Here is a 17,662-nt window from a genome sequence, read left to right as displayed (position 1 = left end):
TGTAATTACCTTTGATCTTAATCTCATTCTCTCTGAATGGAGTCTTGTATTTGGATGTATTTACTTCAAATTTACACGCACGACATGATGCACATTTAAAAAAACCTTGTCTAGGTTTGAGCCAAGTTTCCCTCACAGCTGTCTCAGGATTAGTCTTAGTTAGCATTGACCCCATACTTTGTGTTTTTCTAAACGTTACAGTTGGTTTAGATGGGAGTCTACTGCTCAAGACATTGTCAGTTAGCACTATAGGCCAACTTTTGTTGATTATAGACCATATTTTCCTTTCTTGTCGACTATAAGTTGTAATTAGTCTAGGAGTGTCATTGATGGTATCAGGAGTGTTGACCTCACCCTCTTCTCTTTGTGGCAACAACGATTCTCTTGACCTCGCCTCAGATTTCCTAACAGCATCAACCAGCATTTCATTAGTGTAACCCCTCTTTCTTAGTCTGGCTAAGGTATCCTGTTTGCACTTCTCAAATTCCTCTTCTGCATTGCAAATACATTTCAACCTTAAAATTTCACCAAACGGGATACTAGCTATTAAATGCTTGGGATGGAAACTAGTGGCATGCAACGTTGCATTGCCTGTTGTTGGCTTTCTATAAATTGTAGTGGCAAGTATTCCTTCATGCACAAAAACGCGAACATCTAAAAACTCTATCCTGGTCTGACTAAAATGTGATGTGAAGTGCAAATTCATACAATTAGTATTAATGGTTTTCACAAACTCCTTTGCACTTTCAATTCCATCATTCCAAACAATAAAAACATCATCGATGTAGCGTAACCAATGTACAATTTTTTGTGCGAAAATTTCCTGGTATTGCACCATGAGGACCAGCTCCTCCCAATAGCCCACGTGTAAACACGCGTAGCTAGGGGAGAAGCAGGCCCCCATGGCCACACCCTGTATTTGACGGTAAACATCCTTGCCAAATGAGAAGAAATTGTTATTCAGACACCATTCAATCAAAGCCACTAACATTTTGTTACATTGGTAATAATCACAGGACCTTGTTTCTAGGAAATGTTTGTCAGCAGTTAAACTCAACTTGTGATCAATGCTGGTATAAAGTGATTCTATGTCTAATGTTATTAGAGTCAAGTTGTCTGTCCAATGAATGTTCCCAATTTTGTTAAAGAAATCCCCCGTATCCTTCACATAAGAGGGCAGTGATTTGACGAGATCTTGTAAATAGTAATCCACATATATGCCCACGTGCTCAGTCATACTCCTAATGGCTAAAATTATTGGGTGACCTGGAATTGGAGTGACAATTTTATGGACTTTAGGCAACAGATAAAGAAATGGCAAAACTGGATGTTTATTAAACATATATTGAAATTCACCAGTGGTAATCAAACCCTCTTGTTTCCAATATTGTAACTCCTTTTTTATAGATTCTTTCGCTTTGCTGTATTCTTTCATAGTTGTTTTGACATAGCATCTTTCATTGTTAAGCTGTCTCATTGCTTCCCGTACATAGTCCTTTCTCGGCCACAGCACTATATTCCCACGTTTGTCTGATTTTTTAATGACAACTTCCACATCTTTACTTAGTCTGTTCATCAGATTTTGCAATTGTACTTGGTTGTATTCCAACTTGCCTTTCTTGTAATTTACTTTGCGGTGTAATTTTTTGATTTAATTCATGACGCAATCGTGAAAGGTGTCAACTGCGTCTTTAGGCATTAGTGGTAGAAATGTCGATTTGGGTTTGTATGGGCTTTCTCCAGCTCCTTTCTGTAATAGATTGATTTTTTGTATTCTCTGTTGCGTGGACTCAATGTGTGTTTCTGATTGGCTGACCACATTCAGTTCATTACAAAGGTCATGCATATTCAGTAAGGTCTGTAGATCCGATGCCTGTAATTTTGATATAGTCTCAGTTTCACCAGACTGTGCACTTTTGGTTGTTTTTTCTGGTCCAGTTTTAATAGTGAAGAATTTTTTCAGTTTTAATTTACGGATGAAACAAAATACATCTATCCTTGTTCTAGCATAGTCAAAACTATTCCCTGGACAAAAGTTAAGACCTAATGCAAGCAGTTGTTCTTCCGCCTTTGTCAACTAAATCGTGGATAGATGGCATCTTTGTGACATGGGGTGTTCCAGCCATATTGAAATCTGACAATGGCCCGCTGTTTAAAAGTCATGAGTTAAAAGATTTCAGAGACCATCTGAATATAAAGAATCAGAAGAGCACGTCTTTGTGGCCACAGACCAGCGGAGTTGTTGAGCATTTTATGAGTACGCTAACGAAAGCAGTGCAGTGCTCTACTCTTGAAAAACTCAATTTAAAAATGCTGTTAATCTACCTTAAAAGCTTATCGTCAAAACGTCACTCACTGCAGGTGAAAGTCCAGTGGCATTGATGTTTAGGAGAGAAATGGCACCCAAGATACCTCAGTGGACCAATCAGCATGAGAAAGATGAGAACACAACTCATGAGAAGCAAAAACATGAATGCTGATAAAAGACAACATGCGGAGACCATTATCTTTAACATTGCCTTTAAGGAAGGATATATATATATGTTCCATTACGCTGCCACAGCTTGAGGTGCACACAATGACAGGCAAACTCAGCCATCACGGTTCAGTCCTTTATTTCGGCACAACAGGAAACAGCGCTGAATATTTCATTAAGCCCCAACGCATTTCGGAGCTCCTTCTGCTCCTTGCACACGGGGTGGCACACAGCGGACAGACGTCAAAAGACGCTGTTTCCTGTTGTGCTATAAAAATAGGACAAACCGGGGACTCGTTTTCTTTCGACGTCTGTCCGCTGTCTGCCGCCCCGTGAGCAAGAAGCAGAAGGAGCTCCGAAACGCGTTGGGGCTTAATGAAATATTCAGCGCTGTTTCCTGTTGTGCCAAAATAAAGGACTGAACCGTGATGGCTGAGTTTGCCTGTCATTGTGTGCACCTCAAACTGTGGCAGCGTAATGGAATGTATATATATATATATATATATATATATATATATATATATATATATATATATATATATATATATATATATATATATATATATATATATATATATATATATATACACATACATATATATATATATATATATATATATATATATATATATATACATACATACATATATATATATATATATATATATATATATATATATATATATATATATATATATATTCAATGAAAAAACCATAGGTTATAGACCATATATAGTTAGGGATTTGCATTTACAAAACCTTATTTTACTCGCATAAAACCATTGAAATTCCATATATAGTTAGTTGCGCTAACTATATATCGCGCACCCGCAATCCACTGCTGATGATGTCACATATTACATCATTCATGACATGGTCAGTGACATCACTGATGACATCACTGATGACATCTCAAATGACATCACTGATGACATCTCAAATGACATCACTGATGACATCACTGATGACAACTCAAATGACATCCCTGACAACATCACAGATGACATCATTCATGTGTTAATACGATGAACCTCTACAGACTCTGATATAACCTTAGATACACTCAGTGAAAACAGACACTCACAGATTGTCACTCATCCATGGAGTTACTCATACACCTAGACAGTCATGCAAAGAATCAATCACACCTCCAATTCCTCAACTATACAGTTATACACACCTTACTTATTCAAACATATACTAACACATATTTACTCTCTTATACAATCCCTGATACAAGTTCACAATGATCAATACAGCCACTCACACATTCACTGGCTCTTATGCACAGTTATTTATATATGTCAACTCTCACATGTACTGTGTTTTACATATGTACTTACTTTGACATGTAGCACTGAGATATCCATTCACTCACCAATACACTCATGCACACAGTCAACCGCCCATACAGCTGTTTCCACATGCACTTTTGAACCCATACATCTAGTGTATCAACTGCTCACACATCTATGCACAGAGTCATACACCTCCCAGCCACCCACACACACACTCAGTCTCCCATACAAATACTTGGGCAACCAATCAATAATCCATATAGTTACTCATATAGCTACTGATCAACACATGCAGCAGTTTACAGAACAACAGACATAATGATGCACAAATTAAGACAGTTTAGTCACTAACCCATGCACTCAGTGAGACACATTTAATCACTCACTCATACAGTCAGTCATGCACCTACTAAATCCTTCATCCAGACACTTATACATCCACTCATTCTTCAATATGTAAGACATATTTTAACTTTACAGAAACATACAAACACTGGATGATGTCATCAGTGATGTCATCAGTGATGTCACTGACCATGTCATGAATGATGTAATATGTGACATCATCAGCAGTGGATTGCGGGTGCGCGATATATAGTTAGCGCAACTAACTATATATGGAATTTCAATGGTTTTATGCGAGTAAAATAAGGTTTTGTAAATGCAAATCCCTAACTATATATGGTCTATAACCTATGGTTTTTTCATTGAATTTCAATGGTTTTTTAAATGCAAATTTCTAACTATATATGGTCTATAACCTATGGTTTTTTCTGTGAATTTCATTGGTTTTTTAAAAGCTAACATCTGTAGCTGTAAAATGTATTCTTCTTTAAATCCCAAAATATATTTAGATGTTTATTGATAATTTTTTTTTTAATATTTTTTTTCTTCGCTTCTAGTTCGCGAACCGGGAAGCTTTCCGTTAGCTCATCTTGATGCCGCGATCTAGTCCGCGAACCGGTCAACGTTACGTTAGCGGAACTGTGACGCGTCGCGGAAGCGCGACGTATCACGTTATCGCGTAATGCGTCTAATGACGCGCCGCGTTAGCGCTCCCGGAAGTGCTCCGGACCGCGAACCGGAAGCGATCTGGGACGCGGCGCGCGCCGCGTAACGTAAGCGGAACAGGTCATGTGACTTGTTTATCAAACTTTTCATTGGTTCATTTCACTTTTGGTTTCCAAATGATGTATGACTAGGTCATGTGACCTAAAAATAACACTTTTCATTGGTTCAGAACTTTTGCTTTCCCCAAATCATGTAAACCCCTCCTTATTTCCTCACTCTGACTTTCATCTTGGTGAGAGAAAGACCATTTAGCTAGAATTGAACAATGGCTTCTGTACTTGCTGCAGCTGGTGGAACCCCACCACCACCTCCACCTCCTCATAAGAAGAGAGGACCACCTAGTCAATTTATCACTAACAGAGAGGAGGAAGAGGAGGAAGAAGAAGAAGAGGACAGAGAGGAACAACAATTTGTCCAAGAGTTGCCCCGGGTTTCAAAGCGAAAAACAAGTTTCATCTGGCAGTTTTTCTTCATCCCTCCTGGATCAAAGAAGGTGAATGCTAAATATGCCACCTGCCTCATCTGTGATTACAGATTGTCGAGAGGCACAGATAAGAAATACAGTATGGGCAACTATACGATGCATCGACACATGAGCAGGTGGCATCCCTTAAACTACAGCCGGGCTGAGTTAAGGGATCTTCAAGACAATCCCACGACAACTCCTGTGGCCAGATCTACCTCCACAATGTCTTTGACGGGAAGAGAGGCACAAGAAACTGTGCCAAACATTCAACCCAACTTCCAGCATATGAAGTTAACTTGTATATACTGTGGTGGTATGCTGTCGTATGGCAACATGAGCGTCAACCTGATGAACATGGCGTTCGAAAATCATAAATGCCCTAATGCACCCAAGAAGTAATTTTTTTTTTTGCTCCAGTTGAGCCGTTTTCAATGCCTGTTTTTTGTTGTCTCCCCTCCATAAAAAACACAAAAAAAACATAAAACAGTTCTAAAAATACAAAAAAATCAAAAAATGTTCAAAAAAAAAAAAAATAAAATAAAACAACAAAAACAAAAAAAAACAGTTCTTTTCAGAACTACCTCCCCTTTCAAACAAAATTGCTAGAATGTTTATCACTCTGGCAAGCTCTATTTCTTTTGGTTCGCTTCAAGTTCGCTGACCGGTTCGCGAACTTTAAGCGAACTAAAAAAATATTTTTTAAAAAAAAAGAAGAGTTAGTATAAGGGAAGTAAACAGAGAATAATGTAAAAAGAAAGACAGCTATAGAGAGTAAATGAGAGATACTGTCAATGACATCATCAGCAGTGCATTGCGGGTAAAAAGAGTAGAAAACATTTACCTTATAATTCTTGTTACCTTTTTTAAATATTTTTTCATACTTTCAATCTGTAAAACAAAGAACAAACATTTCCAAAAATATTAAAACATGTATTTAAAAATTAGAAAAGACAAGGGAAAAGGTTCAAAAACAAACAGTTTTTCAACAACTTTGACATTTACAGAAGTCTCTGCTTCTCTACGTCCCCTACACAATCCTAAAGATATATATTCTAAAGAAACTGTATCTTGATGTTGATGAACTGAGGCCTATTTTGGAACATGATGTTTTTCTTGCACTGCTAATGTCTCACAATAGTGATGCAATAGCAGCGCAAAAAAGATGTAAAGCCATCATAAAATTGTGTCTAAATGTTATTAAATTTTGAAACACAATCACAACAATAAAAAATTGCTTAAAAAATAAAAAAATTAAAAAATAATCAACAAAACCAACAAATAATTAACATACAGTATTAGAAAAGTCTTTCATTCTTTTATCCATAAAGTTCGCTGCCCAGAACGCTTTCCGGTTCGCGAACTTGGCGCTTACCACGCAAAAAAAAATTTTTTTATTTTTTTTTTTGGACCCTCCTAGGCCCTTTTAAAACCTCCACATAAAACCTAGGGGGTCAACGAGGATCTACTATGCCCCCTTATGGTAATTTCCCCCTTTGTTTTGGCCTCCTCTTGTCTCTCGATCCTACCGAGAGACAAGATGGCGGCCGCTCCGGACTGTTTAGAATGTTGACAGACACCGGAGGGCCAATCAGCTTCGCATCGCAAAGTTCCGATACGCGAAAGGTTCGCTAACCGGATCGCTGCCCGGAGCGCTGTTACAGATATATATCTTGATTTAAACGTTAATTTCTCAAAATCCACTGAAGCACATATATTGAGACCTAGCAAAGGCACATCGGGCTAACAGTCCCTACAATTTTGCCAAGTTTCGTGAAAATCCATTCAGCCGTTCGGGCTAAAAGTGAGTCCAACCGCCCTATGGAAAACTCAATGCAAAAAACGCGTTTTGGGACCCCCCTTTTTTCTCAGCCCCCCCTTGACGAAACCCCACCAAATTTTCAGGGGCTGCTCAGAAACAAAATGTGCCATTTTCCTGAAAATTTCAGCCAATTCCGTCCACAAACGCAAAAGTTATTAGGCATAGAATTTTCAGAAATCCCATAGGGAAAAAATCCTAACTATATATACCTACTGGCGACCGCCAGTAGGTAATATATATATATATATATATATATATATATATATATATATATATATATATATATATATATATTTATTTATTTGTTTTCACTGAAAAAACCATAGGTTTCACACCAGTTATAGTTAGGAATTTGCATTTAAAAAACCTATTACATTCACTGAAAAAACCATAGGTTTGACACCAGTTATAGTTAGCTGGAAATTTTACTGACATAAAACCAATGAAATTCCCACGTTATAGTTAGTTGGACTCACTATAACTTGCGCGCCTGCAATGCACTGCTGATGACGTCACATATTACAACACTCATGACATGGTCAGTGACATCACCCATGACATCACTTTTTTGAACCTAAATTACTCAAAATCCACTGGAGCACATATCTTGAGACAATGCAAAGGAACATCGGGCTACCAGTCCCTACAATTTTGCCAAGTTTGGTGGAAATCCATTCAGCCGTTCCGGCTAAAAGTGAGTCCAACCGCCCTATGGAAATTAACATGGGGAAAACACGTTTTGGGACCCCCCTTTTATCTCGGCCCCCGCTTGACGAATCCCCCCCAGACTTTCAGGGAAGGAGCGGAGCGCAGCGAGGCGAATTTGAGGAAAATTTCAGGCAGATTCCTCAACCGGCGCCAAAGTTATTCCCAATAGAATGTTGCGAAATCCCTATACAAAATAATCCTAACTATAACTACCTACTGGCGACCGGATTTGCAGTTCCTCGAGGCTTTGAGGAGTGCCACAGGTGTGCTGTACCATTACTGGGGGCGGGGCGGACATTCATCCAATCCGTACGAATCAGGACACTGATAGTGAGGCCATAGCCACTTTGACTGTTGCTGATAACATCGAGGGCGCTGATGAAGGCTAGATGCCAAAATGCATTCGCTCGTTTTGATGTGTCTTTAATAAATTTCCTCCATGGTGTCTCCCACTGCTGGCCTCTGCCTTTGCTTTGAGAAGGTTGCTGTTGGATATTGTGCACTAGGGCCAGAATCGTGCTACAGAGGCCCCTGCATGTGAAGTTGGCCTTGGCGTTCTGGAGTTGCTTCGGCTGTGTTCTTTTCACCAAGGTATTGGTTTGCCAAGGCCCCTGTCCCTGCTGGCAGATGGAGAAGGCGGTGAGGGAGTTATCCAACTCCAAGCCGGGCGGATAGCACTGTCTCCAGCCCCCGCTGAAACAACACCAGCCCGGGATGGTATGCGGTTTAGGAGACCCGAGGAGGAATTCGCATGTCAGAGGTCAGATGGAACATTCCTCTGCAGCGCTTCACTCTATCCTGAATATACGAACATTTACTTCAGCATTTTCCCCTGCACTTCTTACCTGGCTCCGGACATGGGATGCTGGGATTTGCAGTTCCTCGAGGCTTCGAGGAGTGCCACAGGTGTGCTGTACCATTACTGGGGGCGGGGCGGACATTCATCCAATCCGTGCGAAGCAGGACACTGATAGTGAGGCCAAAGCCACTTTGACTGTTGCTGATAACATCGAGGGCGCTGATGAAGGCTAGATGCCGAAATGCATTCGCTCATTTTGATGTGTCTTTAATAAATTTCCTCCATGGTGTCTCCCACTGCTGGCCTCTGCCTTTTCTTCGAGAAGGTTGCTGTTGGATATTGTGCACGAGGGCCAGAATCGTGCTACAGAGGCCCCCACATGTGAAGTTGGCCTTGGCGTTCTGGAGTTGCTTCGGCTGTGTTCTTTTCACCAAGATATTGGTTTGCCAAGGCCCCTGTCCCTGCTGGCAGATGGAGAAGGCGGTGAGGGAGTTATCCAACTCCACTCCGGGCGGGTAGCACTGTCTCCAGCCCCCGCTGAAACTACACCAGCCCGGGATAGTATGCGGTTTGGGAGACCCGAGGAGGAATTCGCATGTCAGAGGTCAGATGGAACATTCCTCTGCAGCGCTTCACTCTATCCTGAATATACGAACATTTACTTCAGCATTTTCCCCTGCACTTCTTACCTGGCTCAGGACATGGGATGCTGGGATTTGCAGTTCCTCGAGGCTTCGAGGAGTGCCACAGGTGTGCTGTACCATTACTGGGGGTGGGGCAGACATTCATCCAATCCGTGCGAAGCAGGACACTGATAGTGAGGCCAAAGCCACTTTGACTGTTGCTGATAACATCGAGGGCGCTGATGAAGGCTAGATGCCGAAATGCATTCGCTCGTTTTGATGTGTCTTTAATAAATTTCCTCCATGGTGTCTCCCACTGCTGGCCTCTGCCTTTTCTTCGAGAAGGTTGCTGTTGGATATTGTGCACGAGGGCCAGAATCGTGCTACAGAGGCCCCCGCATGTGAAGTTGGCCTTGGCGTTCTGGAGTTGCTTCGGCTGTGTTCTTTTCACCAAGGTATTGGTTTGCCAAGGCCCCTGTCCCTGCTGGCAGATGGAGAAGGCGGTGAGGGAGTTTTCCAACTCCACGCCAGGCGGGTAGCACTGTCTCCAGCCCCCGCTGAAACTACACCATCCTGGGATGGTATGCGGTTTGGGAGACCCGAGGAGGAATTCGCATGTCAGAGGTCAGATGGAACATTCCTCTGCAGCGCTTCACTCTATCCTGAATATACGAACATTTACTTCAGCATTTACCCCTGCACTTCTTACCTGGCTCTGGACATGGGATGCTGGGATTTGCAGTTACTCGAGGCTTCGAGGAGTGCCACAGGTGTGCTGTACCATTACTGGGGGCCGGGCGGACATTCATCCAATCCGTGGGAAGCAGGACACTGATAGTGAGGCCAAAGCCACTTTGACTGTTGCTGTTAACATCGAGGGCGCTGATGAAGGCTAGATGCCGAAATGCATTCGCTCGTTTTGATGTGTCTTTAATAAATTTCCTCCATGGTGTCTCCCACTGCTGGCTTCTACCTTTTCTTCGAGAAGGTTGCTGTTGGATATTGTGCACGAGAGCCAGAATAGTGCTACAGAGGCCCCCACATGTGAAGTTGGCCTTGGCGTTCTGGAGTTGCTTTGGCTGTGTTCTTTTCACCAAGGTATTGGTTTTCCAAGGCCCCTGTCCCTGCTGGCAGATGGAGAAGGCAGTGAGGGAGTTATCCAACTCCACGCCGGGCAGATAGCATTGTCTCCAGCCCCCGCTGAAACTACACCAGCCCGGGATGGTATGCGGTTTGGGAGACCCGAGGAGGAATTCGCATGTCAGAGGTCAGATGGAACATTTCTCTGCAGCGCTTCACTCTATCCTGAATATACGAACATTTACTTCAGCATTTTCCCCTGCACTTCTTACCTGGCTCCGGACATGGGATGCTGGGATTTGCAGTTCCTCGAGGCTTCGAGGAGTGCCACAGGTCTGCTGTTCCATTACTGGGGGCGGGGCGGACATTCATCCAATCCGTGCAAAGCAGGACACTGATAGTGAGGCCAAAGCCACTTTGACTGTTGCTGATAACATCGAGGGCGCTGATGAAGGCTAGATGCCGAAATGCATTTGCTCGTTTTGATGTGTCTTTAATAAATTTCCTCCATGGTGTCTCCCACTGCTGGCCTCTGACTTTTCTTCGAGAAGGTTGCTGTTGGATATTGTGCACGAGGGCCAGAATCGTGCTACAGAGGCCCCCGCATGTAAAGTTGGCCTTGGCGTTCTGGAGTTGCTTTGGCTGTGTTCTTTTCACCAAGGTATTGGTTTGCCAAGGCCCCTGTCCCTGCTGGCAGATGGAGAAGGCGGTGAGGGAGTTATCCAACTCCACCCCGGGCGGGTAGCACTGTCTCCAGCCCCCGCTGAAACTACACCAGCCCGGGATGGTATGCGGTTTGGGAGACCCGAGGAGGAATTCACATGTCAGAGGTCAGATGGAACATTCCTCTGCAGCGCTTCACTCTATCCTGAATATACGAACATTTACTTCAGCATTTTCCCCTGCACTTCTTACCTGGCTCCGGACATGGGATGCTGGGATTTGCTGTTCCTTGAGGCTTCGTGGAGTGCCACAGGTGTGCTGTACCATTACTGGGGGTGGGGCAGACATTCATCCAATCCGTGCGAAGCAGGACACTGATAGTAAGGCCAAAGCCACTTTGACTGTTGCTGATAACATCGAGGGCGCTGATGAAGGCTAGATGCCGAAATGCATTCGCTCGTTTTGATGTGTCTTTAATAAATTTCCTCTATGGTGTCTCCCACTGCTGGCCTCTGCCTTTTCTTCGAGAAGGTTGCTGTTGGATATATATATATATATATATATATATATATATATATATATATATATATATATTATTCACAGAGTTTGTCCCGTCCAGGCGGTGGCAACTATGGACACAATTCGGGAGTAATTTATCCCTTATTATCCCTTGTTTCCTATTGTTTGACCTAGCCTGTAAACCAACGTTGGTATTGTGCCTTCTAACGCATACTGATCTATTTACATTTACCTATTACGTTATGTATGCAAGGCACATATGGTCTTTTGTCCTGGCTGGACGTTGCATTTGTGCCGTTAGTACTGAAGTGTGCCCACTGGGGCCTGACCTTCGTATGAACTATGTACGTAATATAACTGCCATTCATGTTATCTAAATGTACGATTTACACATTGTTATTAGGTGCATTGCGCCAGCGGTACAGAAATATGTTGCCCACCTGGGCTAGATTCCTTTATTTTGGATGTATTTTGCACTACATTTGAGAGTATTACTAGTCGTTTTATTTAAACGTATAGTATTATTTGCACAGTATTATTTGCACAATGTATTTGCATTACTTACCAGTCTGGTTCTAATAATTTTCGGTGAACAAGGTATTTTACTCAAACACAGCCTGCAGGTATACCAACTAGTCTGTTTTCCATTGCTTTGGTATGACACGAATACCATGTGACTGTATATATTGTACACTTTTCAGTTGGTTCTTTCTCGTGAAAAAGCAGGTTTGACCTGCGAAACGCATCGAGAAAGCCGTTGTAATAAACACGCTTTGCATCTCTAAGTGGCCCGGATTTCTTTTCTTTACTGGAAGAGTATTTGGCTGTATAGATTGGGATTCGCTATCCCATCCGAGGCCCGTCTCTGGAAGTGGCAGGGATCCGAAGCGACTTGTTTGGTTGGATGTATTGAAACAGGAACCCCGCCCGCCTTTGAACTTTGACACAGAAACATTGTGTCAACGCTGTAACAGCAGACAAACTTATCGTGTTTTGTGGAGAATACTTCTTCAAAACGGAATCAGGTTTATCGCAACGGAGTACAACTTTAATACGAGCAGGACGCTTTTTACTGCCCGTATCCCGTTACGAACCCAGTCTGCTACACGCTGTTACTCACGAGCACCGACTACAGCGGATACAGTTCAGAAAGGCAAGTGGCTTGATACACGTAACGCATACCTTTGTGTTAGTGTAATCACGAGATCACGAGAGCTAAGCGGGCGGGTGCCAACATTTCCCGCAAGATTTCAAACTTTAATCCACAATGGCATCCACAATGGCATCTAGCAAGAACCAACGGCGGTATGAAGCAGCCAACCGTATTTTTACTGACCTCGAAACCCCAACAACCAATAATTCTTCTGAGAATGCCAATCAGAAGAATAGTGGCCCAAACAAACAAAGTCTTTGGAATACCCTGTGGAAACTCTTGGTGACAGAACAAAATAAGTGGTGGGAAGCCAACACACTTCAAAAATATATTGATGTTAATAGGGTACCCAGGGGATTGCGGATCTACACAACCCCGACATTCGCAGACCCAGACCCAGACATGGTGGAAGAATGGGCGGGGAACAGTCAAGAATGTTCAATGAGAATGCTAAAAATTCTCGTGAAATATGCCAGCAAACACTGTGAGAAACTGGCTGAGGAAATTGAAGTCATTACGAACCAATTGAAAGGTCTTTACGACAATGAAAAGGACTTTGAGAGTAAAATGGCAAAATTTGACGCCAAGCTAGAAAAACTCGAGAAAGAGATACGGGATAAAAAAGAAAGTAAATTTACAAGAGACCGCAATGATTATGAGCGCGGCCAAGTATTAACATTCCCTAAAAGATACGACCATCTACGTACAACAACTACTTTATCTGAATCAACACCACCCCCTTCGACAGAAGGGACAACTACAACAGCTGCAAGGGTTCCCAGTGATCCGGGGGAACAACCTACTGCCCCAGCGGGATCCAGCACACATAGAGCACAGAACCCAGAGCTCATGAGCCCAAAAGACAAGATTTTAATGGAATTTGCGATGGTGGCCCAAGGAAGACTGACCGGGCAAAACAAACCCAACGCAGGAGGAGCAAAAGGACGAGGTCAAGGCGGGAGAGGCGCCGGAAAAACCAGCACAATGAACACCAGCAGCATTTCAAGCCCAGTGGGATCCAGGATGAGGGGCCAGAGGAAAGGGAAATAATGGATTCACAGACAATAATCAACCTATCGACCAGAGAATTGGACACAGCCGAAAAAGAGGTATTGTCCCTTGGATTATCCTTTTGCCCCACCTCCTCCTTTGACTATACCCAGAGTCGTATTGATCTCTTTTATTTTACCTGTAAGCTGCGCTTAAAGAAATGGCATGCTACAAAGCCTAACATTGAGACTCGTGAGTTGGTACAAGTACCCACTAGCATCACAGGAGCAGATGTGGAAACGTTACATTTACTTCATGAACTGGAGGGAGACTTAGACACACTCGACAATCCCATGCTCAATCTAATCCATGATGATGTTGATATTGATCTTAACTGTCAGAGTGGTTTTAGACCTAAATCAGTCTTTTTACCTCAGATTGTGAATGAACCCATCGATATCTTTGAAAAAGCAATGGTTAAGGAATTTGATAAACTGTCTAGGCGTAACAACTTTGTAAAATGTAATTTAACAAATGCACAATTTAAGGCTATCAAAACCTTGAGCAATGATAAAAGTATTGTCATCAAAAAATCGGATAAAGGGGAAAACATGGTGGTGCTACCCCGTAATCTGTACATAAACGAAGGCTTATCCCAGCTAAACGACTGCACGAAATATGAAAAAAGCAATAAGGGTATCTATAATTTAAGTGTTTCTAAATACACAGAACAACTTAACGGTTGGAGGGAGAGTGGGCTTATCAGCCGTGAAGAATATAATTTTATCTTCAACAGATACCCCAAAATACCTGCCCTCTACCTACTACCGAAAGTGCATAAAAGCATGACTGATCCTCCGGGGAGACCGATCGTATCCTCTAGAGGAAGCTGTTGGGAAAACACCTCCAGGTATGTTGATTTTTTCTTGCAGCCGCTGGTACAAAATTTACCCTCTTACTTAAAGGATTCCGGCGACTTTTTGCAAAAAATAGACAATATGTCGTGGAATCCCAGTTGGCTATTTATGACCTTAGATGTCAATAGCCTATATACCTGCATTCCCCATCAACAGGGCATCGAGGCCTGCAGACACTTTCTAAAAGTACGTTCCATCTCTTATCTCCTTCCTACTGAAATGCTTCTTGATATGGCATACTCATGCCTTACCAAGAATTTCTTTCTCTTCAATGATACCATCTACCATCAGCTACTGGGGACCGCGATGGGGACTTGTTTTGCGCCCAGTTTTGCTTGCCTTTACCTGGGATTGTGGGAGGAGAAAGTGGTCCACCAATCCCAAGCATATCTCACAAAAATTGTCAGTTGACTCCGCTACATTGACGATATTTTAATTGTCTGGAGCGGGAGTCAACAAGAGGCATTGGATTTTGTTAAAGACCTTAACACCAATGACTTTAATCTCACCTTCACGTGCCATATTAATCCAGTATTTACTGAATTTTTGGACGTCAAGGTTGAGAATATTGATAACGTCTTGACCACTACTCTATTTAGAAAAAGCACAGCGGGCAACAGCTTGCTGCATGCTTCTAGTTGCCACCCAGCCAATCTCATTATTTCCATTCCTATGGGAGAATTTTTGAGAGCCAAACGCAACTGTTCTAACGAGATTGACTATAACAAAGAGACACTTATCATGAGTGAACGCTTCAAACAAAGAGGCTATAGTCGTAAATGCATATCCAATGCCCTTGCCAAGGTAAAAGTAAGAGAAAGACCGAGTTTACTCAAACCTAGAGAGAAGGAACGTCAACCTATATCCAGTACCATCAGCAGATTCATAACTGACTACCACTCTGATTCTAGGGAAGTGAGAAAAGCTTTGAACAAATACTGGAATGTACTAAAATTAGACAAAGACCTAGATCTCAGAGCATCCCCAGCTGACCTTCAGAAGACCCAAATCCCTTAAAGATCTCCTCTGTTCTACTCACTTAACTAAAACTGTGAAACAGAGAAACCCTGTGCAAGGTTTTTACATTTGTGGCAGGTGTAAAGCCTGTCGCAACAGTAAAAACATAAAAGAAGTTCAACTGTCGAAAGACACTGACAAGTTCAAAATCACCAAACACGTTACATGTCTGACAGATCATGTAATATATGCCCTGAAATGTCCCTGCCAGTTATATTATATTGGCAGCACTAAACATCCCGCCAAGAAAAGAGTGCTTGAACATATGCGAGCAATTACCAATGGGGATAAGCAATATCCTATTGCTAGGCATTTTGAAGCACATCACAAAGGAAATGCCAATATGCTTTCCTTTTGTGTACTTGAATCAGTTCCCATCAGGGAAAGAGGAGGAGACCGAATCAAAGAGATGAGGAGACTTGAATCAAGACTCATCATCAAATATAGGACAACACAACCTGGTGGCCACAATTTACATGAAGAACTTAGTGTGCATTTGGGTTAGTAACCTAGATTGACTGTATATACATATCTGCCGTTTTTTAAAGTATTGTTTTAATCACTGAATTACTCACACATGTATTACAGTCACTTACTGTTTAATTTTATGTTTACAGAAATTGTTGGTGACCGTATATGGGAATCTGTTCGACTCTATTGAGCACCTGCACGTATAACAGAACTGTGTGACTGGACTACCCGATTTTGGTAGTGTTTGGTGTCTTTACTGGTGCCCACTGGGGCCTTATTCAGAGAGTTTGTCCCGTCCAGGCGGTGGAAACTATGGACACAACTCGGGAGTAATTTATCCCTTATTATCCCTTGTTTCCTATTGTTCGACCTAGCCTGTAAACCAACGTTGGTATTGTGCCTTCTAACGCATACTGATCTATTTACATTTACCTATTACGTTATGTATGCAAGGCACATATGGTCTTTTGTCCTGGCTGGACGTTGCATTTGCGCCGTTAGTACTGAAGTGTGCCGACTGGGGCCTGACCTTCGTATGAACTATGTACGTAATATAACTGCCATTCATGTTATCTAAATGTACGATTTACGCATTGTTATTAGGTGGTATACAACGTTTACCACGCATTTTTTACCACGCACTACACTTACAACGCAGGCATTACCACGCATACCATTACAACGCATTACGCTGGGGGCGCTCTAGGATAGGGAATAAGTTTAATTTTATATCCAACACCTTCCCTAGTGTCCACGGGGACCGGAGTTGGAATATAAAATTATACCTACCACTATCCAGCAACTCAAAGCGCTATGCGTTGTAACGGTATGCGTTGTAAATACCGCGTTGTAATGGTATGCGTGGTAATGGTATGCGTGGTAACGTCATACATCCTTATTAGGTGCATTGTGCCAGCGGTACAGAAATATGTTGCCCACCTGGGCTAGATTCCTTTATTTTGGATGAATTGTGCACTACATTTGAGAGTATTACTAGTCGTTTTATTTAAACGTATTGTATTATTTGCACAGTATTATTTGCACAATGTATTTGCATTACTTACCAGTCTGGTTCTAATAATTTTCGGTGAACAAGGTATTTTACTCGAACACAGCCCGCAGGTATACCAACTAGTCTGTTTTCCATTGCTTTGGTATGACATGAATGCCATGTGACTGTATATATTGTACACTTTTCAGTTGGTTCTTTCTCGTGAAAAAGCAGGTTTCACCTGCGAAACGCGTCGAGAAAGCCGTTGTAATATACACGCTTTGCATCTCTAAGTGGTCCGGATTTCTTTTCTTTACTGGAAGAGTATTTGGCTGTATATATATATATATATATATCTATATATATATGCTGCAAAAACTCCTCCTGGAAGAAGCAGAAACCACGCGGGGATTCATGTGGAAGCTAATTTATTGCTGGCAATTGGCATAATGCATTTCGGCCTACATGGCCTTCCTCATATGCTTCCATATTCTGAAATGCTGCCCCACCCACATTTAAATGTGTCCTGCAACCTTCCCATTGGTGGGAAGTCGCCCAACCCCAAAGCATGTGACCGTGTACTCCTTGCAGATTGTTGAAA

General features: G+C 42.2%; 1 protein-coding gene across 1 annotated transcript; it reads left to right on the top strand.

Annotated features, from left to right (window-relative positions):
• The first annotated feature begins 12,801 nt into the window (after nucleotides 1-12,801).
• LOC147708424 (uncharacterized) lies at nucleotides 12,802-13,725 on the top strand. Its single transcript, XM_086925342.1, has one exon. The coding sequence runs from the start codon at nucleotides 12,802-12,804 to the stop codon at nucleotides 13,723-13,725; it is 924 nt and encodes a 307-aa protein (XP_086781468.1).
• The last annotated feature ends 3,937 nt before the right edge of the window (nucleotides 13,726-17,662 follow it).

Source organism: Lissotriton vulgaris, chromosome 6 (genome assembly GCF_964263255.1).
Source record: "Lissotriton vulgaris chromosome 6, aLisVul1.2, whole genome shotgun sequence".
Taxonomy (NCBI): domain Eukaryota; kingdom Metazoa; phylum Chordata; class Amphibia; order Caudata; family Salamandridae; genus Lissotriton; species Lissotriton vulgaris.
The sequence above is the reverse complement of the archived record's forward strand: the minus strand, read 5'-3'. Positions and strand labels throughout refer to the sequence as shown.

Excerpts from the sequence above, each read along its gene's own strand:
- LOC147708424 (XM_086925342.1), top strand. The coding sequence starts at position 12,802 with ATGGCATCTAGCAAGAACCAACGGCGGTATGAAGCAGCCAACCGTATT.